Source organism: Pristiophorus japonicus, chromosome 10, assembly GCF_044704955.1.
Source record: "Pristiophorus japonicus isolate sPriJap1 chromosome 10, sPriJap1.hap1, whole genome shotgun sequence".
Lineage (NCBI taxonomy): Eukaryota > Metazoa > Chordata > Chondrichthyes > Pristiophoridae > Pristiophorus > Pristiophorus japonicus.
The window spans coordinates 44226929-44251175 of NC_091986.1; the positions used below are offsets into that span (position 1 = coordinate 44226929).

Consider the following 24247-nt stretch of genomic DNA (forward strand, 5'->3'; position numbering starts at 1 on the left):
AGTTATTGTTATTGTAATATATGGTCCTTTTAGTTTTTTGATACAATTTTTCACATTTTCCCCAGCAACACACAGTCCTCATTATCATCAACTTCCCTTTTTGAAATGTGATTTATTATTTTTCATGTTAAATCTCTCAAATCAAGTCCTACATTATTTGGATTTAATTGACTTTGGAGTAGCCACTAAATCCAAGACTTGCCCTTCTCAACATGGACTCTTTCTAAAAACAGATACCCACGGTAATTGCATATTGATGCACTCATGGGTGCGCAGCTGGGCTTGTCACAGAGTCTTCAAATGGTAATCTCATCCTTGTTTTCAGATCTCTCCATGGCCTCGTCCCTCCCTATCTCTGTAATCTCCTCCAAGCATCTGCACTCCTCCAATTCTGGCTTCTTGCGCATTCCCCATTTTCATCGCCCCACAATTGCCGGTTATGTCTTTAGCTACCGAAGCCCCAAACTCTGAAATTCCTTCCCATAACCTCTCTGTCTCTCATTCCTCCTTTAAGATGCTCTTTAAAACCTACCTCTTTGACTGAGCTTTTGGTCACCTGTCCTAATATCTCCTTATGTGGCTTGGTGTCAAATTTTGTCTGATAACACTCCTGTGCAAGTGCGTTGGGTCATTTTATTATGCGCAATGTAAATGTAAGCTGTTGTTGTTGCAGGTGCAGCAAGCAATAAGGAAAGAAAATGGTATGTTGGCCATTATTACAAGAGGATTTGAGTATGAAGAAAGGCGTCATATTGCAATTATACAAGGCCCTTGTGAGACTACCCCTGAAGTATTGTGTACAGTTTTAGTCTCCTTACCTGAGAAAGGATATACTTGCCATGGAGGGAGTGCAATGAAGGTTTGCCAGATTGATTCCTGGGATCCGGGAATTGTCCTCTGAGGAGATTGAGTAGATTGGGCCTATATTATCGAGTTTCGAAGAATGAGAGGTGATCTCATTGAAACATACAAAATTATTATAGGGCAAGTCAGGGTAGATGCAGGGAGGATGTTTCTTCTGGCTGGGAAGTCTGGAACCAGGGGTCATAGTCTCAGAATAAGAGGGCAGCCATTTAGGACTGAGATGAGGAGAAATTTCTTCATTCAGGGTGGTGAATCTTTGGAATTCTTTACCCCAGAGAGCTGTGGAGGCTCAGTCGTTGAATATATTCAGGACAGAGATCAATAGATTTTTGGATATTATGGGGATAATGCAGAAAGGTGGAGTTGAGCTAAAAGATCAGCCATGATCTCATTGATCTCGAGGGGCCGTGGCCTACTCCTGCTCCTATTTCTTATGTTCTGATGAAAGTGTTGGAAGGCTGATTGGTGCCTTTAACCCTTTTTGTACATTAAGATCGTGGAATTCAGCTGTTTTGTGATTTGCAGATGCTCCAGGCCAGGTACAAAATCAATCGTGAACATTTCAAGCATCTTCAGAAAAGAGTTTTCATCAAATCATCTGGCTCTTTGCCACTGGTGCTCCAGACCTTTGGTACCGTCTGAAAAACACTGCTGCCACCCAGTGGTCCTCTAAGAGAAACTCAACCCCACTATTCACCTCAGTCAATAAACCAACAGCAGCATTAGCAAAGCACTGAACTGAAAGTAGATCGGGCCTATATATTAATTAGAATGGGGCTATATTCTCTGAAGTTTAGAAGAATGTGAGGTGATCTCATTGAAACGTATATTCTGGAATGTTAAGATAAACCCCGGCTTCTATTCTCCAACGCTAATCGTCTTATGAAACTCCTCTTCCCTGTCTCCCTGCTCACTTCCGACAATAAATGTGAGGACCTCATGGACTTCTTTGTCTCTAAGATTGAGACCATCCGTTCGGCCGCCTCTGCCTCTTCCCTTCCTTCCCCTAGCCCACCGGGCCAAACTTCCTCTAAGGATCACTCCTGCCTTAGCCCTGACCTCACATCTTTCTCCACTTTCTCTCCAATCTCCTCTCATGACCTTTTTGAGCTCATCCTGTCCATGAAACCCACTTCCTCCTCCCTCGACCCTATTCCCACTAAACTGCTGACCACCCAACTTCCTTTTCTGGCTCCCATGTTAGCTGACATTGTTAACGGTTCTCTCTCCTCAGGTACTGTCCCCTCTCCCTCAAATCTGCCATCATCACCCCTTTCCTCAAAAAAAAACCCTTGCAAACTTACTGCCCCATCTTCAACCTCCCTTTCCTCTCCAAATGTGTTGTCACCTCCCAAATCCGTGCCCATATTTCCCACAATTCCATGTTTGAATCCCTTCAATCCGATTTCCGTGCCTGCCACAGTACCGAAACGGCTCTCAAAGTCACAAATGACATCCTTTGTGACTGTGACAAAGGCAAACTATCCCTCCTCGCCCTTCCTGACTTGTCTGCAACCTTTGACTCGGTTGACCACTCTATCCTTCTCCAAGCCTCTCCACCATCATCCAGCTGTGTGGGACTGCACTCGCCTGGTTCCATTCTTATCTAATCGTAGCCAGAGAATCACCTGCAACGGCTTCACTTCCCGGCCCCGCATCGTTACCTCTGTTGTCCCCCAAGGATCTATCCTTGGTCCCCTCCTATTTCTCATCTATATGTTGCTCCTTGGACACATCATCCAGAAACATGTTAGTTTCCACATGTACGCTTATGACACGCAGCTCTACCTCACTACCACTTCTCTCGACGACTCCATGGTCTCTAAATTGTCAGACTGCTTGACCGACATCCAGTTGTGAATGAGCAGAAATTTTCTTCAGTTGAATATTGGGAAGACCGAAGCCATTGTTTTCAGTCACCGCCACAAACTCCGTTTACTAGCCACCCCTCCATCCCTCTCCGCAACTTCAATCCGAGGCTGAACCAGACCGTTCGCAACCTTGGTGTCATATTTGACCCTGAAATGAGCTTTCGAACACACATCCACAGCATAACTAAGACCACCTATTTCCAACTCCGTAGCTTTGCCTGTTTCTGCCCTTGCCTCAGTTCATCTGCTACTGAAGCCCTCATCCATGCCTTTGTTACCTTTGGACTTGACTATTCCAACGCACCCCTGGTTGGCCTCCCACATTCTACCCTACGTAAACTAGAGGTGATCCAAAACTCGGCTGCCCGTGTCCTAACTCGCAGCAAGTCCTGCTCACCCATCACCCCCTGTGCTCGCTGACCTACATTGGCTTCCAGTTAATCAATGCCTCTATTTCAAAATTCACATCCTTATTTTCAAATCCCTCCAAGGCCTCCAGCCCCACAACCCAATCGAGATGTCTGTGCTCCTCTAACTCTGTCCTCCTGAGCATTCCTGATTATAATCGCTCAACCATTGGAGGCCGTGCCTTCTGTTGCTTAGACCCCAAACTCTGGAACTTCCTGCCTAAACCTCTCCGCCTCTCTACCTCTCTTTCCTCCTTCAAGGCATCACCTGTGCTAAGTTCTACTTATGTGGCTCAGTGTCAAATTTTTATCGCATAATACTCCTGTGAAGCACATTGGGACGTTTCACTACATTAAAGGTGCTATGTAAATACAAGTTGTTGTTGTTTAAAATTCTTAGAGGGTTTGACAGGGTAGATGCTGAGAGACTGTTCCCCCTGGCTAGAAAGTATAGAACTAGAGGGCATAGTCCCAGGATAAAGGGTCAGCCATTTAAGACTGAGATGAAGCGTTGTGAACCTTTGGAATACTCTACCCAGAGGGCTGTGAATGGTCAGTTGGAGTATATTCGAGACCGAGATCGTTATATTTTTGGACACTAAGGGAATCAAAGGATATGGAGGATAGGATGGGAAAGTGGAGTTGGTATAGATCAGCGATTATCTCATTGAATGGTGGAGCAGGCTCGAGGGGCCATATGGCCGACTCCTGCTCCTAATTCTTATGTTCTTATGGAAATAGAGCTGGTCTTAGGCTTCTGCCCCTTCTCTTCATTCCCCAGTCGCTAATATATTAACCTCAAGCTGTATTGGCCCAAATACTGACAGCTTTGTAGCATATCTTTGAGTGAGAAATAACCTCAACAAATTTCCACTTGAAAGGATTTGAGTTGGTGATTTTGGTTTTGAGGCCTATGACTTGCATGGTGCGATTGGCACATTCCATCCTGTACTTAGTTGTATTATCAATGCTGTCAGCTAAAGCAACAAATTGGCTTCGCTGGCAATATTTTCATATCCAAAGACATTGGTGTCATCTATCGTGCATCCACTGCAAGCTAGACTGCCATTGTTTACAAGAACTGACATACAATGAGATTGGAAGTTGAGAAACCAACACATGTCATTTAAGCAAAGTCATGTGACTATGCTCGAGCTTTGGATGCATATCCAAGTATAATTATCATGCCCCTATTACTTCTAGATTGGATGTTTATGTTCACGTAGACACTGCTTGAGCCAAGACCTGCATAGTCATCCATCCAACTCATTACTCGAGTACACATGCTATGGTCTCAGGAAGAACTTTACACATAGACCTGTACTATCAACCCCGCACTCCACATAGAAACATATAAATTAGGTGCAGGAGCAGGCCATTCGGCCCCTCGAGTCTGCACCGCCATTCAATAAGATCATGACTGATCATTCAACCTCAGTACCCCTTTCCTGCTTTCTCTCCATACCTCTTGATCCCTTTGGCCGTAAGGGCCATATCTAACTCCCTCTTGAATATATCTAACAAATTGGCCTCAACAACTTTCTGCGGTAGAGAATTCCACAGGTTAACCACTCTCTGAGTGAAGAAGTTTCTCCTCATCTCAGTCCTAAATGGCTTACCCCTTATTCTTAGACTGTGACCCCTGGTTCTGGAACTCACCAGCAACGGGAACATTCTTCCTGCCTCTAACCCCGCCCAATCCCGTCAGAATTTTATGTTTCTATGAGATCCTCTCTCATTCTTCTAAACTCAGTGTATACAAGCCCAGTTGATCCAGTCTCTCCTCATATGTTAGTCCTATCATCCCGGGAATCAATCTGGTGAACCTTCGCTATACTCCCTCAATAGCAAGAACGTCTTTCCTCAGATTAGGAGACCAAAACTGAACACAGTATTCCAGGCTGTTGCCTCACCAAAGCTCTGTACAACTGCAGTAAGACCTCCATGCTCCTATACTCAAATCCTCTAGCTATGGCGGCCAACATGCCATTTACCTTCTTCACCGCCTGCTGTACCTGCATGCCAAACTTCAATAACTGATGTACCATGACACCCAGGTCTCGTTGCACCTCCCCTTTTCCTAATCTGTCACCATTCAGATAATATTCTGTCTTCCTGTTTTTGCCACAAAAGTGGATAACCTCTTTTAACAATTATCCACATTATACTGCATCTGCCATGCATTTGCCCACTCACCTAATCTTTCCCAAGTCACCCTGCAGCCTCTTAGCATCCTCCTCACAGCTCACACCGCCACCCAGCTTAGTATCATCTGCAAAGTTGGAGATATTACACTCAATTCTTTCATCTAAATCATTGATGTATATTGTAAGTAGCTGGGGTCCACTGAACCCTGCGGCACCCCACTAGTCACTGCCTGCCATTCTGAAAAAGACCAGTTTATTCCGACTCTCTGCTTCCTGTCTGCCAGCCAGTTCTCTATCCACATCAATACATTACCCCCAATACCATGTGCTTTAATTTTGCACACCAATCTCTTGTGTGGGACCTTGTCAAAAGCCTTTTGAAAGTCCAAATACACAACATCCACTGGTTCTCCCTTGTCCACTCTACTAGTTACATCCTCAAAAAATTCTAGAAGTTTTGTCAAGCATGATTTCCCTTTCATAAATCCATGCTGACTTGGTCCGATCCTGTCACTGCTTTCCAAATGCGCTGCTATTTCATCTTTAATAATTGATTCCAACATTTTCCCCACCACCGATGTCAGGCTAACCGGTGTATAATTCCCTGTTTTCTCTCTCCCTCCTTTTTTAAAAAGTGGTGTTACATTAGCTGGTGGGTGAGATTGCGGCGGGGGGGGGGAGTGAGATCGCGAGGGGGGGGAGTGAGATCGCATGGGGTGGGTGAGATTGCGGGGTGTGGGGAGGGGGTGGGGAGGAGCGAGATCACATGGGGTGAGTGAGATCGCAGGGGCGGGGGGAGTGAGATCGCATGGGGTGGGTGAGATTGCGAGGGTGGGGGTGGGGGTGGAGTGAGATCGCATGGGGTGGGTGGAATTACGGGGGCGAGGTGGGTGAGATCGCGGGGAGGGGTGGGGCGGGGGAGTGAGATCGTGGGGGGGGGGGTTTGGAGTGAGATCGTGGGGGGGCGGGGATTGAGATCGCGGGGGGAGATCGCGGAGGGAGGTGAGAGAGTGAGATCAGGGGAGGAGTGAGATCGCGGGGGGGTGGGGGGGGAGGAGTGAGATCGTGGGGGGATGGATTAAGATCGCGGGGGCTGTGGGGGGATTGAAATTGCAGGGGGGAGATCGTGGGGGGGGTTATAGAGTGAGATCAGGGGGCTAGTGAGATCGGGGAGGGGAGGAGTGCGATCACGGGGGGGGGGGGCGGGGGAAGGAATGAGATCACGGGGGGAGGAGTGAGATCGCGGGCGGGGTTGGGGGAGTGAGATCGCGGGGGGTGGGGGTGGGGTGGAGTGAGATTGCGTGGGGTGGTGGGTGGGGGAGAGTGAGACCAGGTTTTGGGGGTGTGAGAGGAGAGATCAATCGCAGGGGAGAGAGTGAAATCGCGGTGGAGGGAACTGAGATCGCGGGTGGGGAGTGAGATGACTTGGGGTAGTGGGGGAGTGAGTGAGATCGGGGAGGGGGTCGGGGGAGTGAAATCGCGGGGGGGTGGGATGCAGTGGTGGGGGTGGGCTGGCGGGGTGTGAGGTGTGAGATCGGCGGGATGGAGGCAGACCCGGGGAGGGAGGCAGATCACGGCAGAAGATTTGTGTGACGGGTCGGGGGAAGTACTCCTTGCTCCTCCTGGCCCTCAAGCAGTGTTGGAAAAGCACTTTAACCTGCTGTAGCTGGTAGCTCCTGTCTCCCTTTAGCTACCGGTGTTCTCGAGCCCCAATCTGAGGACTGCATCCTCATTTGAATATTACAAATCACGGACCCACCTCTCCAGCGCGAGTTACTCGCCCCCGCCCCAAACCTGCCGCGGTTAAACCGGAAATAGGCACGTTTGCAGCCATTTAGAGTCGGGCTTCACATATTTACCGATGTAACCCACCCAACCCTCTCCCGCCCCTTCTGGGGGTTATGTTGCCCCCCCCCCCCACATCCAGTCTACAACACAGAAACAGGCCATTGGGCCCATCTGGTCCATGCAGTTATTTATGTTCCACATGAGCCTCCTGCCACCTTACTTTATCAGCATATCCTTCTATTCCTTTCTCATTGATGTACTTATCCAGCTTCCCCTTAAATGCATCTATGCTATTCATCTTAACTTCTCCATGTGGCAGCGAGTTACACATTCCCAGCACTCTCTGGGTAAAGAAGGTTTTCTTGACATCTCTTTGAATTTATTAGTGACTATCTTATATTTAGTAACCTTCAAGAGAACAGTTTTACACTTGTTGTACCAGCTAGCTCCTTACCATGATAGTCGTTGGGTTCCGGCAGTAGTCTTTGTTCCATCCTGTGACAAATTTTTCTTTGAAGAGCATATGTTCAAATACATAGCACACGGCATATCAGCAGAGCTGAGCTGTGAGCTGTCTGGTTGGAGCATACCTGCTACAAATCAGTGAGAGAGTCTGCAAAAACAAAGTGACTTGTGAATTATATCTGAGATGGGGTGAAACTCGATCCAACCTTCTATGCTTCAATAACATTGCAGGTCTGTCTCAAAATTTGATGAAGATGTCAGTTCAGTGGGCCGCTTGTTCAGAACGTGACAGCAGATGAACTTGCAAAAAGGTGCAAGTGATCTTTTGTATTCATAGAATCATACAGCACAGAACGAGGCCATTCGACCCATCGTGCTGTGCCGGCTCTTTGAAAGAGCTATTCAATTAGTCCCACTCCCTCATCCCTTTCCCCCATAGCCCTGCAAATTTTTCCTTTTCAAGTATTTATCCAATTCCCTTTTGAAAGTTACTCTTGAATCTGCTTCCACCCCCCTTTTAGGCAGTGCATTCCAGATCACAACAACTCGCGGTGTAAAGAAATTCTCTCTTCTCCCCCTCTGGTTCTTTTGCCGCTGATCATAAATCTGTGGCCTCTGGTTTCTGACCCTGCTGCCAGTTGGTACTTGAAGTTAGTCAGAGTTGGACCGCATGGTGATGTACCAGTGTAAGATTTGGATCACAGGTCACACACACATTATCCAAATGGTCTTGGGAGTTGTCAGGCGTTTTATTAAAGAGCTACAGTTTTAAGCATAATCCGATACTACATGTGATTGAGAAAGATATAGTAGACATACAACCCGTGACAGGTGAGAGCGATCTACGACCCCGGAAAAGCTCACAAATATTTGGTAGCAAGAGTCAAAACAACTGGACTGTGACCTTTGGCTTTGCTCTCTTAAACAAAAATTTCTTACGTAGTCTTCTCGGTTTCCTCTCTTTCTCTAAGGGCATTCATAGGTATGGTGGTGTAGTGGTTATGTTATTGGACTGGTAATCCAGAGGCTTGGACTAATAATCTAGTGGAACATGAGTTCAGATCCCACCATGGCATTTTGAGAATTTCAATTCAGTTTAAAAAAATCTTGAAATAAAAATCTGGTCTCTATAAAAGTAACCATGATGCTGTCAGATTGTCGTAAAACCCCAACTGGTTCATTAATGTCTTTCAGGGAAGGAAACCAGATGCCTAGATCATGAAGAAGGCCCACTACCACCTTCTCAGGGCAACTAGGGTTGGGTAATAAATGCCAGCCTTGCCAGCAATGTCCACATCCCGAGAATTAATTATTTTTTTTAAATTCAAGTATTTGGATGGAGGAAATAACAATGATTTGAGTAATTCCCTATCAAGGGAAACCTGTTTCTTGGGCATTGTTGCCCGTAAGATCAGTCCGACCCTATTGAATCCCCTACAACCATTACCAATTAGCAAAGCTAGTAGCACAGGTATTGCGACATGACATGTGCTATTATATAGTACTTAGGTAAAAAAACATTTTAATTGACTATCAGATGCGGAAAAAAATTGTGGAAAATAAAATAATTTCAGTATAATTTCCCATGTTTGTACAGTGAAAGTGCTCCCTGGGACAGATGAGCCACTGTATATTGTTGTGTCACAACAATTCTTTGGAACACAACAGCAATTTGGCCCTACCACTGAACTGTGCCAAATATCAACTCTGCTGAAGCACTTATATTTTTTATTCCAACTTTAAAAAAAATATTCATTTATGGGACGCGGATGTCGCTGGCAAATCCAGCATTTATTGTCTATACCTAATTGCCTTTGAGAAGGTGATGGTGAGCCGCCGCCTTGAACCGCTGTAGTCCGTGTAGTGAAGGTACTCCACAGTGCTGTTTGGGAGGGAGTTCCAGGATTTTGACCCAGCAACGATGAAGGAACAGCCGATATATTTCCAAGTCAGGATAGTGTGTGACTAGGAGGGGAACTTGGAGGTGATGAAGTTCCCATGCACTTGCTGCGCTTGTCCTTCTAGGTGGTAGAGGTCACGAGTTGGGAGGTGCTGCCGAAGAAGCCTTGGCAAGTTGCTGCAGTGCATCTTGTAGATGAAACGCACTGCAGCCACGGTACGTCGGTGGTGGTGGAGGGAGTAGTCGATGGAGTGCCAATCAAGTGGGCTGCTTTTTCCTGGATGGTGTCAAGTTTCTTGAGTGTCGTTGGAGCTGCACTCATCCAGACAAGTGGAGAGTATTCCACCACACTCATGACTTGTGCCTTGTAGGTGGAAAGGCTTTGGGGAATTAGGAGGTGAGTCACTTGCCACAGAATACCCAGCCTCTGACTTGGGTGCTGAGCATCAAAATTTTCCAGGTCTGATAACGCTCCTGTGAAGCACCTTAGGATATTTTACGATGATAAAGGCGCTATATAAATGCATGTTGCTGTTGTTAATAGAACATGAAAAAGCTCCCTCCATCTGTTGCCAGTAAGATGAGAAGAAGGGGAAGTTTGCCAGCGTTCCTTCTCCTAATAGTTGCACAGCAATCACTACTTGGAAGGACTCAGGAATTCTTGTTGAATGAGGGTACTATTGGACTTGACTGTAAGATATCCCAACAGCATTCAATGTGAAGGCTCATGCATGAAACCGGTGACTTTGAGGTGTTAGATGGCAGCCAGGTCCTGTGGAACCATACTCCAGTGAGGAGAAGTGAGTCAATACTCTCAGGACAGGAGGGAAGAAAATTAAACAAAGTCTTGTGCTACTGTACCAGTACCACCTTGTCGTAAATCTCAACAAATTTCAGGATGGACTGCACCCTGATGGACTGCATCCCAGAGTACTTCAAGAGGTGGCCTTGGAAATAGCGGATGCATTGACAGTCATTTTCCAACATTCCATAGACTCTGGATCAGTTCCTATGGAGTGGAGGGTAGCCAATGTAACCCCACTTTTTAAAAAAGGAGGAAGAGAGAAAACACGGAATTATAGACCAGTCAGCCTGACATCGGTAGTGGGTAAAATGATGGAATCAATTATCAAGGATGTCATAGCAGCGCATTTGGAAAGAGGTGACATGATAGGTCCAAGTCAGCATGGATTTGTGAAAGGGAAATCATGCTTGACAAATCTTCTGGAATTTTTTGAGGATGTTTCCAGTAGAGTGGACAAGGGAGAATCAGTTGATGTGGTATATTTGGACTTTCAGAAGGCTTTCGACAAGGTCCCACACAAGAGATTAATGTGCAAAGTTAAAGCACATGGGATTGGGGGTAGTGTGCTGACATGGATTGAGAACTGGTTGTCAGACAGGAAGCAAAGAGTAGGAGTAAATGGGTACTTTTCAGAATGGCAGGCAGTGACTAGTGGGGTACCGCAAGGTTCTGTGCTGGGGCCCCAGCTGTTTACATTGTACATTAATGATTTAGACGAGGGGATTAAATGTAGTATCTCCAAATTTGCGGATGACACTAAGTTGGGTGGCAGTGTGAGCTGTGAGGAGGATGCTATTAGGCTGCAGAGCGACTTGGATAGGTTAGGTGAGTGGGCAAATGCATGGCAGATGAAGTATAATGTGGATAAATGTGAGGTTATCCACTTTGGTGGTAAAAACAGAGAGACAGACTATTATCTGAATGGTGACAGACTAGGAAAAGGGGAGGTGCAAAGAGACCTGGGTGTCATGGTACATCAGTCATTGAAGGTTGGCATGAAGGTACAGCAGGCGGTTAAGAAAGCAAATGGCATGTTGGCCTTCATAGCGAGGGGATTTGAGTACAGGGGCAGGGAGGTGTTGCTACAGTTGTACAGGGCCTTGGTGAGGCCACACCTGGAGTATTGTGTACAGTTTTGGTCTCCTAACTTGAGGAAGGACATTCTTGCTATTGAGGGAGTGCAGCGAAGGTTCACCAGACTGATTCCCGGGATCGCGGGACTGACTTATCAAGAAAGACTGGATCAACTGGGCTTGTATTCACTGGAGTTCAGAATAATGAGAGGGGACCTCATAGAAACGTTTGAAATTCTGACGGGTTTAGACAGGTTAGATGCAGGAAGAATGTTCCCAATGTTGAGGAAGTCCAGAACCAGGGGTCACAATGTAAGGATAAGGGGTAAGCCATTTAGGACTGAGATGAGGAGAAACTTCTTCACCCAGAGAGTAGTGAACCTGTGGAATTCTCTGCCACAGAAAGTTGTTGAGGCCAATTCATTAAATATATTCAAAAAGGAGTTAGATATAGTCCTTACTACTAGGGGGATCAAGGGGTATGGCGAGAAAGCAGAAATGGGGTACTGAGGTTGCATGTTCAGCCATGAACTCATTGAATGGCGGTGCAGGCTCGAAGGGCCGAATAGCCTACTCCTGCACCTATTTTCTATGTTTCTATGTTTCTATAATGCAACCTACTGTCCGAATCTTCAGTAGTTGCAAAATTGAACACATGAAAAGCTTGAATGTTTATGGTAAAATAAAAATTTCTTGCCCTGCAATGATTACTTATTCCTCATTAAAATTCTCAGTGAGTTATTCCTGAAAAGTCTTCAGATTAGCTAAAATTCAGATACCGTTATATGTTTAGCAGTATTTTCAAATGTGTCTCCAAGTTGTGTCTCGACAGAGAGAGCAATTTTTTTAAGAGAAAAGTTCTGTACGACTAAAATGAAAATGTTAATTATGTTGTAATTATTGATGCAGTGAAGAAATGCTTCTGTATTCCTTAGAGGGTCGAATTATTATACACAAGCCCTAATGTGCAGGTTGAAATGTGTCACAAGAATTTACATTCAGCACTTGTTAAATTGCAGTAAATGTAGCATATCAAGGTAGGTGTAAAAGTCGAATGACTATTTGTTACTTATTTTAAATTGCTTGAAACCTTCGTAACCAGAGACAGCTGTTCCGAGGTCCATTGCTGGTCCCCAGAGATAGTTTCAAGACGATGTTGTTGGGCCCTGTCTTTTATGGCAGAAGTAATAAACATGACAGGCTGTTGGGTTACCATCTGTTTAAAATGGCCACTGCTTTGTTCACAGTAGCGGACTTGGGATCTGTTTTCTGTCTGTCTTCACCGTAACAGTCTTATTTGGTGTCACAACAGGTGGAGGTTGATGGAAAGACGCTAAGTGTGACCAGTGAATGGGACCTTGCTTCACCCTTGTTGCCTGTCACCATTGATGGTACCCAAAGGACCGTTCAGGTATATTTAACCACAGTTCAATTATCAGATTTTTTTATTTAAAGAGAATATTCCGCATGAGCTGCTTTTGAGATGGGCCGCTCAGAATGTAACTAAGATGGCTAAAGAGCATACCTGTACAACGTAACGTGTAGGATACTGGGAATTTTACTGTATCCTGATCATAAACTAATCATTTTTTGTTAATACAGTAACTATAGTGTCTTTTAATGTTTAAAAAAAAATGCATTTAGTACGGTGTTGATAAATTGTACATGTCCTGGCCAATATTTATCCGACAACCAACATGTAAAAACAGATGATCACATTGCTGTTTGTGGGAGCTTGCTGTGCTCAAATTGGCTGCCGCGTTTCCTTACATTATAAAAGCGACTACACTCCAAAAGTACTTAATTGGCTGTAAAGCGCTTTGGGAGGTCCTGAGGTCGTGAAAGGTGCTATGGAAATGTATTTATTTCCTACGCGAATAGAAAGATGACCCACATGCATATACCTGTATTTTAGTTAGGAAAATGAAAACCATGTCAGGACTGTAATTGTATTCCGTTCTGTAAGAAGTTCCTGTTAAAATGTTACGTTTGTTTAGAAAATATATGATCTGGCCAACGTTCCTGCCACAGCTGCGCAGCGGTCTGGAGGTAGCACACAGGCCTATCATCGGCTTTTACATAGGAGAAACCGCGTATGCGCGAAAATGTGAATGGGCTGCACAGCCAATTAAAGGGACCATACATGAAAAAATTATTAGAGGGAACATTGAGTATAGCTAGAAATTTTCTTCACTTTATTTTTTGCAGTTTATGTTAGGTATATGATACATATGTTGGAAAATTGACAAGGGCATTCAATAGAGAGAGAGATGATCCATTAACTCAAGAGTTTGCTAATACTTGGTTTCCTAAAACAGCTTGAAATGCAGTGCCACACTGCTGTTCCACTGATGTAGTTTTAAAAATAAGTCTTCCAATAAATGACCTCTGTGACTTCACTGAGATCAGGACCTTGAATGCAGCCACCCATTATTGGGCACTCACGCATGATGATTAAAAACTCATTTTAATTTTTTCTTTCAAATAGAAAATGACCTCAAAACAATTGAATGAAATATTGAATTGCGTCAAGATTCTGAGAAGAGGGATGCTGTAACTAGCTAGAATTAGCCTGTTTATGGAATATTAAGAAGGGAATTTCAGTCTAATTATAGGCAGGCATGATGCAGTATTCTAGGAAGGTAAGCTGTATTTGTGGCTGTGTTTATTTTGATTCCTAATAGCTACTCTAGGGGAGGATGGTGAAGAGAAGCGACCTTGGAAAACAATGCTGGCTACACTGACTCTGCCTTTCTGAAACTAGCGAGCAGTATTCTGTTAGAACCACGTATACCCTTGATGTTCCAGAGACTTGTTATGGTTTCTCTCCATAAGAGAGAGGATCTTAGTGAATTTGAAAACTATAGTTGTCACTGCACACCTATCAGATACTCTGGAGGACAGCAGAGCAATCAAAAGGAACAGGCAGGCTTTCTCTCTCCTGAGGACTATGTCGTATGAGGTGTGGCTTTATTGAAGATTGCAGAACCACACTTACACCGCTTTCATAGAATCATAGAAATTTACGGCACAGAAGGAGGCATTTTGGCCCATTTTGACTGTGCCAGCCGACAAACAGTTCTCCAGCCTAATCTCACTTTCCGGCTTTTGGTCTGTAGCCCTCTATGTTATGGCACTTCAAGTTCATATCTAAGTATTTTATAAATGTAGTGAGAGTTTCTGCCTCTATCACCATTTTCAGGCAGTGAGTTCCAAACCCCCACCACCCTTTAGGTGAAAAAGTTCTCCTCAACTCCCCTCTAATCCTTCTACTAAATACTTTAAATCAATGCCTTCTGGTTAATAACTGCTAAGAAAAATAGGTCCTTTTTATCCACTCTATCCAAGCCCCTTATAATTTTATACACCTCAATCAAGTCTCCCCTCAGCCTACTCTGTTGCAAAGAAAACAACCCCAGCTTACACAATCTTTCCTTCTAGCTAATATTCTCTAGATCCTCGGTCTGTGTAGGGCCTAGTGCTTCAAGCAGTTCTCCTGACGCAGCTGGAAGCCATAGGAGTATGTGTCAAAATCTTGGGTATTATTCAAGATGTGTTCTCCACTTACAAGATCATGTAAGGAAAGCAAAAGACTCACTGAATCTCACTTTCCCACAAGGAGAGTGAGGCAAGATTATCCAAGGTCATCCATCCGATTCAGTATCTTCACAACCATCAACCGCCTCACAACCTGTCACGGTAGATGCTGCCACCTTCTCCATAGGAAGGACGTGATTGCACTGGAGAGGATGCAGAGGGGATTTACCAGGATGCTGCCTGGAATGGAGAATCTTAGCTATGAGGACAGATTGGATAGGCTGGGTTTGTTTTTATTGGAACAGAGGAGGCTGAGGGGAAACCTCATTGAGTGTACAACATTTTGAGGGGCCGGATATAGTGGATAGCAAAAGCCCATTTCCCTTGGTGGAGGAGTCAATTACGAGGGGGCTTAGTTTTAAGGTGGTTGGTGGAAGGTTCAGAGGGGATTTGAGGGGAGGCTACTTCACGCAGAGGGTTGTGGGGGTCTGGAACTCACTGCTTGGAAGGGTGGTGGATACAGAAACCCTCACCACATTTTAAAGTTGCTTGGATGGGCACTTAAAGTGCCATAGCCTGAAGGGTTATGGACCTAGAGCTGGTAAGTGGGATTAGACTGGATAACCTCTTGCTGGCTGGCTCAGATACAATGGTAAATACTGCAGGGAATCGAATACTGCCAGGGTGATATCCTGGACTAGTTTCGATCGCCTGGATGGGTTGGAGAGGAATTTTCCCAGATTTTTTTTTTCCCCCCAATTGGCCTGGGTTTTTACCTGTTTTTTTGCCTCTCCCAGGAGATCACATGGCTCCAGTTGGAGTGGAGGGCAGAATGTTTCAGTGCAAGGGGAGTCGCAGTTGTGTGGGTCAGACTGGTTGGGCTGGGTGCTCTTTACCTTGCCGCCATTGTTCATAGGTTTATATGTAACCTTCAGGGCTGCTGATCGAGGGCCGTGTGGCTCTTTGTTGGCCGGCGCGGACACGATGGGCCGAAATGGCCTCCTTCTGTGCTGTAGATTTCTGTGTTTCTTTCTGTTTCTATTAAAGCATCTCCATCAAGCGACTGTGGAGCTCCGAATCAGACCCTGGAGCACATCATCCAACAATGCCCTCAGAGGAAATTCACAGGCAGCCTACAAGTGATCCACGCTGTTACACCAGAAGCTTTGGCTTGGATATTTGACTTAGATATTGATATTTAATTTGTTTTTTTGCTTCTACCATACGAAAGAAGAAGTGTCTTCATAAGCGATGTGATCATATAGATGGTCTGAGGGTGTCGGAATGTATTGCAGCACTTTTCTTTGAAGGTGATACTGCTACTGGCAGACACACTAGGGGATCTAATGCACACTACTCCATCATGGACAATGGGTTAACCAATGAGACGTGGCGGTGGATGCGTCCATGTGCTGTATTTTGGCCTTGCACCACACAAGAGGGAACATCAAAGGTATTGACTGGAACACAAAAGGAGCATTTGTCCCAGTTGTTTATTAATATCCATACCTAGAAATCCTGGTGGATGCCAAACTTCAGCCTGCAGACAGTCTTGTGTAACTGCACTGAGAAGGAGAAAAGGGTGCTTCATTATTTTCCATCTTTCTTCCGTTATAGCAAAAATCCAATTTGGGGTCTGTTAAGCACATAGGAACGGGAGAAGGCCATTCAGCCCCTCGAACATTCAACACTTGAGCATGTCCAGTCTTGCTCTGAGAACGTTCTAATGGTCTATACTTTGCGCCCGCCTTACATATATTAAATCACTGATGAGAATTTGAACGTGTTTTTTGTGCCTGAGTGTCTATAGATTTCAATGTTTCCCTAAGCCAAGCATCTTCCTAACCACTCCTGCGCATTCCAAAATAGGCAGAAACAGTCAACCAAATTATTTAAATTCTCCAGCTGCCGTGGTGGAATTGTGAACTCACGTCTCTGGATTCTTAGTCCAGGCCACTGGATTACTAGTCCAATAACATAACCACTGTGCTACCGTAAGCTAAGTGGCCTTAACATTAAACTTCAGCAGTACCCGACCGTGCACACTTGGGGGTGCCTAAGCTCTCTCGACTTGTGTACGTGGAAATGTTCCTAAAGGGCATATTGCCCATATTGGGCAATGAGAAACCCTACAGGTTGGTGCAAATATCTCAGTAGCTGTGGTTGGAAACTCCTAAACATGGTGGTGGGTTCCATGTGTGTCAGACAATTGGCCAATCGAGAAAAAAATATACTTATTGGCTTGTTTCATGATGTATCACAAATTGATTATATAAACATGACCAGTTGTATGGATAGAGAAGCTGCGATTGTTCTCCTTGGAGGAGATTTGATTGAGTTATTTAAAATCACTGAAGGGTTTAGATAGAGTAAATAAAGAGAAACTATTTCCAATAGCTGAAGGGCCGATAACAAGAGGGCACAGATTTAAGATGATTGACAAAAGAACCAGAGGCGACATGAGGAAAAACTTTTTTACGCAACGAGTGTTTAGGATTTCGAATGGTACATAACAACATAAGAAATAGAAGCAGGAGTAGAGTGTACGGCCCCTCGAGCCTGCTCTGCATTCAATAAGATCATGGCTGATCTGATCATGGACTCAGCGCCATTTCCCTGCCCGCTCCCCATAACCCCTTATCCCCTTATTGTTTAAGAAACTGTCTATTTCTGTCTTAAATTTATTCAATGTCCCAGCTTCCACAGCTCTCTGAGGCAGCAAATTCCACAGATTCACAACCCTCTGAAAGAAGAAATTTCTCCTCATCTCTGTTTTAAATGGGTGGCCCCTTATTCTAAGATCATGCCCTCTAGTTCTAGTCTCCCCTATCAGTGAAAACATCCTCTCTGCATCCACCTTGTCAAGCCCTCTCATAATTTTATACATTTCGATAAGATTACCTCTCATTCTTCTGAATCCCAATGAGTAGAGGCCCAACCTACTCAACCTTTCCTCATAAATCAACACCTCATCTCCGGAATCAACCTTGTGAACCTTCTCTGAATTGCCTCCAAAGCAAGTAAATATGGAAACCAAAACTGCACGCTCTGTCTGATAGGGCGGTGGATACAGATTCATTAGTAGCCTTCAAAAAGCAATTGGATAAATACTTGAAGGAGAAGGAATTGCAGGTACATGCAGTATAATGTGGATAAATGTGAGGTTATCCACTTTGGTGGCAAAAACACGAAGGCAGAATATTATCTGAATGCTGGCAGATTAGGAAAAGGGGAGGTGCAACGAGACCTAGGTGTCTTGGTTCACCAGTCATTGAAAGTTGGCATGCAGGTACAGCAGGCGGTGAAGAAGGCAAATGGTATGTTGACCTTCATAGCTAGGGGATTTGAGTATAGGAGCAGGGAGATCTTACTGCAGTTATACAGGACCTTGGTGAGGCCTTACCTACGGTGGTCCTACGAGACGAATTTAGGGAGCTAGGAGTTAAATTAAAAAGTCGGAACTCAAAAGTATTAATCTCACAATTGCTACCAGTGCCACGTGCTAGTCAGAGTAGGAATCGCAGGATAGCTCAGATGATTACGTGGCTCGAGGAGTGGTGCAGTAGGGAGGGATTCAAATTCCTGGGACATTGGAACCGGTTCTGGGGGAGGTGGGACCAGTACAAACTGAACGGTCTGCACCTGGGCAGGACCGGAACCAATGTCCTAGGGGTGAGTGTTTGCTAGTGCTGTTGGGGAGGAGTTAAACTAATATGGCAGGGGGATGGCAACCTATGCAGGGAGACAGAGGGAAATAAAATGGAGTCAGAAGCAAAATATAGAAAGGAGAATAGTAAAAGTGGAGGGCAGAGAAACCCAAGGCAAAAAACAAAAAGGGCCACATTACAGCAAAATTCTAAAGGGGCAAAGTGTGTTAAAAAAACAAGCCTGAAGGCTCTGTGCCTCAATGCGAGGAGTATTCGGAATAAGGTGGATGAATTAACTGCCCAGATAGCAGTTAACGGATACGATGTGATTCGCATCACGGAGACATGGCTCCAGGGTGACCAAGGCTAGGAACTCAACATCCAGGGGTATTCAGCATTTAGGAAGGATAGACAGAAAGGAAAAGGGGGCAGGGTGGCGTTGCTGGTTAAAGAAGAAATCAATGCAATTGTAAGGAAGGACATTAGCCTGGATGATGTGGAATCGGTATGGGTGGAGCTGCAGAATTTCAAAGGGCAGAAAATGCTAGTGGAAGTTGTGTATAGACCACCAAATAGTAGTAGTGAGATTGGGGACAGCATCAAACAAGAAATAAGGGATTTGTGCAATAAAGGTACAGCAGTAATCATGGGCGACTTTAATCTACATATTGATTGGGCTAACCTAACTGGTAGCAATGCGGTGGAGAAGGATTTGCTGGAGTGTATTAGGGATGGTTTTCTAGATCAATATGTCGACGAACCAACCAGCTGCCCATCCTAGACTGGGTGATGATTAATGAGAAGGGACTAATTAGCAATCTTGTTGTGCGAGGCCCCTTGGGGAAAAGTGACCATAATATGGTAGAATTCCTTATTAAGGTGGAGAGTGACAAAGTTAATTTGGAAACTAGGGTCCTGAACTTAAGGAAAGGTAACTTCGACGGTATAAGGCGTGAATTGGCTAGAATAGACTGGCAAAGGATACTCAAAGGGTTGACGGTGGATAGGCAATGGCAAACATTTAAAGATCACATGGATGAACTTCAGCAATTGTTCATCCCTGTCTGGAATAAAAATAGAACTGGGAAGGTGGCTCAACCATGGCTAACAAAGGAAATTAAGGATAGTGTTAAAGCCAAGGAAGAGGCTTAGAAATTGGCTAGAAAAAGCAACAAACTTGAGACTGGGAGAAATTTAGAATTCAACAGAGGAGGACAAAGGGTTTAATTAGGAGGGGGGAAATAGAGTATGAGAGGAAGCTTGCAGGGAATATAAAACCTGACTGCAAAAGCTTCTATAAATATGTGAAGAGAAAAAGATTAGTAAAGACAAACGTAGGTCCCTTGTAGTCGGATTCAGGTGAATTTATAATGGGGAACAAAGAAATGGCAGACCAATTGAACCAATACTTTGGTTCTGTCTTCACAAAGGAAGATACAAATAACTTTCCGAAGGTACTAGGGGACAGTGGGTCTAGTGAGAAGGAGGAACTGAAGGATATCCTTATTAGGCAGGAAATTGTGTTAGGGAAATTGATGGGATTGAAGGCCGATAAATCCCCGGGGCCTGATAGTCTGCATCCCAGAGTACTCAAGGAAGTGGCCCTAGAAATAGTGGATGCATTGGTGATCATTTTCCAACAGTCTATCGACTCTGGATCAGTTCCTATGGACTGGAGGGTAGCTAATGTAACACCACTTTTTAAAAAAGGAGGGAGAGAGAAAACGGGTAATTATAGCCTGACATCATTAGTGGGGAAAATGTTGGAATCAATCATTAAGGATGAAATAGCAGCGCATTTGGAAAGCAGTGACAGGATCGGTCCAAGTCAGCATGGATTTATGAAAGGGAAATCATGCTTGACGAATCTTCTGGAATTTTTTGAGGATGTAACTAGCAGAGTGGACAAGGGAGAACCAGTGGATGTGGTGTATTTGGACTTTCAAAAGGCTTTTGACAAGGTCCCGCACAAGAGATTGGTGTGCAAAATCAAAGCACATGGTATTGGGGGTAATATACTGATGTGGATAGGGAACTGGTTGGCAGACAGGAAGCAGAGAGTTGGGATAAACGGGTCCTTTTCAGAATGGCAGGCAGTGACTAGTGGAGTGCCTCAGTGCTGGGACCCCAGCTCTTTATAATGTACATTAATGATTTAGATGAAGGAATAGAGTGTAATATCTCCAAGTTTGCGGATGACACTAAACTGGGTGGCGGTGTGAGCTGTGAGGAGGATGCTAAGAGGTGGCAGGGTGACTTGGACAGGTTAGGTGAGTGAGCAAATGCATGGCAGATGCAGTACAATGTGGATAAATGTGAGGTTATCCATTTTGGTGGCAAAAACACGAAGGCAGAATATCTGAATGGCGACAGACTAGGAAAAGGGGAGGTGCAACGAGACCTGGGTGTCATGGTTCATCAGTCACTGAAAGTGAGCATGCAGGTACAGCAGGCGGTAAAGAAGGCAAATGGTATGTTGGCCTTCATAGCTAGGGGATTTGAGTATAGAAGCAGGGAGGTCTTAATGCAGCTGTACAGGGCCTTGGTGAGGCCTCACCTGGAATATTGTGTTCAGTTTTGGTCTCCTCGTCTGAGGAAGGACGTTCTTGCTATTGAGGGAGTGCAGCGAAGGTTCACCAGACTGATTCCAGAGATAGCTGGGCTGTCATATGAGGAGAGACTGGATCAACTGGGCCTTTATTCACTGGAGTTTAGAAGGATGAGAGGGGATCTCATAGAAACATATAAGATTCTGACGGGACTGGACAGGTTCGATGCGGGAAGAATGTTCCCGATGTTGGGGAAGTCCAGAACCAGGGGACATAGTCTAAGGATAAGGGGTAGGCCATTTAGGACTGAGATGAGGAGAAACTTCTTCACTCAGAGAGTTGTTAACCTGTGGAATTCCCTGCCGCAGAGTTGTTGATGCCAGTTCATTGGATATATTCAAGAGGGAGTTAGATATGGCCCTTACAGTTAAGGAGATCAAAGGGTATGGAGAGAAAGCAGGAAAGGGGTACTGAAGGAATGATCAGCCATGATCTTATTGAATGGCGGTGCAGGCACGAAGGGCCGAATAGACTACTTCTGCACCAATTTCTATGTTTCTATGTTTCACCTGGACTATTGTGTTCAGTTTTGGTCTCCTAATGTGAGAAAGGACATTCTTGCTATTGAGGGAATGCAGCGAAGGTTCACCAGACTAATTCCCAGGATGACAGGGCTGACATATGAGGAGATACTGGATCGACTGGGCCTGTATTCACTGGAGTTTAGAAGGATGAGAGGGGATCTCATAGAAACATATAACATTCTGACGGGACTAGACTGGTTAGATGCAGGAAGAATGTTCCCGATATTGGGAAGTCCAGAACCAGAGGACACAGTCTAAGGATAAGGGGTAAGCCATTTAGGACTGAGATGAGGAGAAACTTCTTCACTCAGAGAGTTGTTAACCTGTGGAATTCCCTACCGCAGAGATTTGTTGATGCCAGTTCATTGGATATATTCAAGAGGGAGTTAGATATGGCCCTTACGGCTAAAGGAATCAAAGGGTATGAAGAGAAAGCAAGAAAGGGGTACTGAGGTGAATGATCAGCCATGATCTTATTGAATGGTGGTGCAGGCTCGAAGGGCTGAATGGCCTACTCCTGCACCTATTTTCTATGTTTCTATATGGGGGAAGGGTGGGGGAGTGGCACTAATTGGATTGCTCTTCGAAAGAGCCAGCGCAAACTTGATGGGTTGAATGGCCTCCTTCTCTGCTGTACTATTCTATGATTCTAGTTTAACTTACTCCTCAATGACAATTGTATAACGGTAGACATTTATTTTGTTTCATATAAAGATCATTTGTTTCTGGAGATTGTCACAGAATGGATGAGGTGCCTATGAAGCCAGTTTACTGCCAACTTTAAGACCTCCACTAACAAACGCGTCAATTTGACTGCACCCCAGTCTTTTCTAAAAAAAAGACACACGTAATTAAATATTTGATCACTAACCAGAAGATAAGGGGAAATTCTAAACTAACCTGCTCATTCAGAAAATGACGGGATCGGGGGCAACGCTGGTTTTACAGTCAGTGGAGAGTAATATTGGGCGGGGAATAAAGCCATCATTCCCCCGGTTTCATGGGATTCGCACTCAGCCAAGTTAGATTATAATTACCCCGTAAGTCACAGAACTTAATTAAAATTGTTTACCCAGACCAGTTGCTAAAGTCATACTTGAAAGTGAAGTGGTAGCCTCGTCAGTGGCTCAGTCATTCATACTCATACCTAAGCTATATGGAGCAGGGAGGTTCCAGCTTTGTGCGAAGTTACCTGTGCTACAATTGACATATTTGGATTAGAGAGAGCGAAATCAGACATTATGCCTGCTCCTGATGGAGATGTATACTATGGACAGGATTAGGCTTGCTTCTGATGCATGGTGAAGTCAATACCTGCCGCTGAGACTCACTCATGAATGAAGGCCATTTGGGTTAGATGCTGGAAGATAATCAGTGGCAATGGAACTGCACCTTAGCAAGGTCATCAAGAGAGAAGGGGGAGAAAGTTGATAAATAAATTAGGAAGGAAAAGTAACAAAGTAAAGTGGCCCAGGTCAGAGGGGAGGAAAAGGGATGTAATCCAGCAGAATGGTGCTGATAGTAATGTTGAAAATGCCTGCAACTCATCCGTCTCCCATCCTGAAGGTGAATTGATTAATGTTTTTGCAATGGAAGAAAAGAAGGACAAAATGCTGATATCAAAACAAAATCTGTTCTGTGCAGTTTCCAATGCCATTCCCGTTAGGAACCTAGTATTGGCATTAGTGCAATTTTTGAAGTCAGAGTTACAAGATTAGTTCAGATGAAGAACAGCATTGAGCCAATTAGAGCTCTTTCTGCCAGAATATTAACACTACCACCTTACCATTCAGACTTTTCAACATTTCCACCTGAATAGGGGGGCAGAACCATGTTTATAACATTGCTGGTAAGTGGTCTCGCCAGGTTACAGGTTGGATTATATTGCATGCTATTCACAACAACAATAAAAGTGCTTTAGATATTTTGCATTAGAATTTTGATGTATTGAGGGTGAAGGGACTGGCTTGAAATGCAGATATATCAAGAGTCTGATGTAAGATAGGCACAGGAGTAAGCCATTTGGCCCATCAAGCCTATTCTGCCATTGAGTTAGCTTTTTATGTTTTTCTTTCCAATTCACTCTTTCGCCATATCCTTTCATAAAATTTCTTCCCAAGTAGCTATTTATTTCACTTTGAAATGCCTCAATTGATTCTGCATCAAAGGCCTTTAAGCATTAAAATGGGGCGGGGGAAGGGGGGGCGGCTGGGGAAAATGGCAAAGCATCAATTGGATATTGATGGGGTAGGAACCATGGCTATACTATAAGCAGGTGTGCAATAGTTGTTGTGATGGTAGGAGTTTGCTTTTTATATGCAGCCTCCAGGTTCATCATAAGCAACTGCAGAAAAAGTGTATATTAAGACAAAATGTATAAAGACAAAAACATTCCCCCAAAATAAAAATTTGAATTCATTCCAGAAAGATAAAAGAATTTATAACCAAAATCCTTACTGTATCTCTATTACTCCCAAATGTCCTGTTCTCTCTCCCCCCCCTCCACTCTCCCCATCTCCTCCTCTCTCCCCTTCTCCTCTCTCTCCCCTTCTCCTCTCCCGCTCCCCTCCTCCTCCTCTCGCTCCCCATCTCCGCTCACTCCCCTCCTCT

The 24247-nt window shown here is 44.6% G+C and overlaps 1 protein-coding gene across 1 annotated transcript in view; it reads left to right on the plus strand.

Annotated features, from left to right (window-relative positions):
• The window catches only part of pcca (propionyl-CoA carboxylase subunit alpha), a 572168-nt gene that overhangs the window by 358589 nt on the left and 189332 nt on the right, over positions 1–24247 (plus strand). The window contains exon 20 of the mRNA XM_070891406.1: positions 12633–12731. Coding sequence (XP_070747507.1) covers positions 12633–12731 — 99 coding nt within the window. The remainder of the gene's footprint in view (positions 1–12632; positions 12732–24247) is intronic.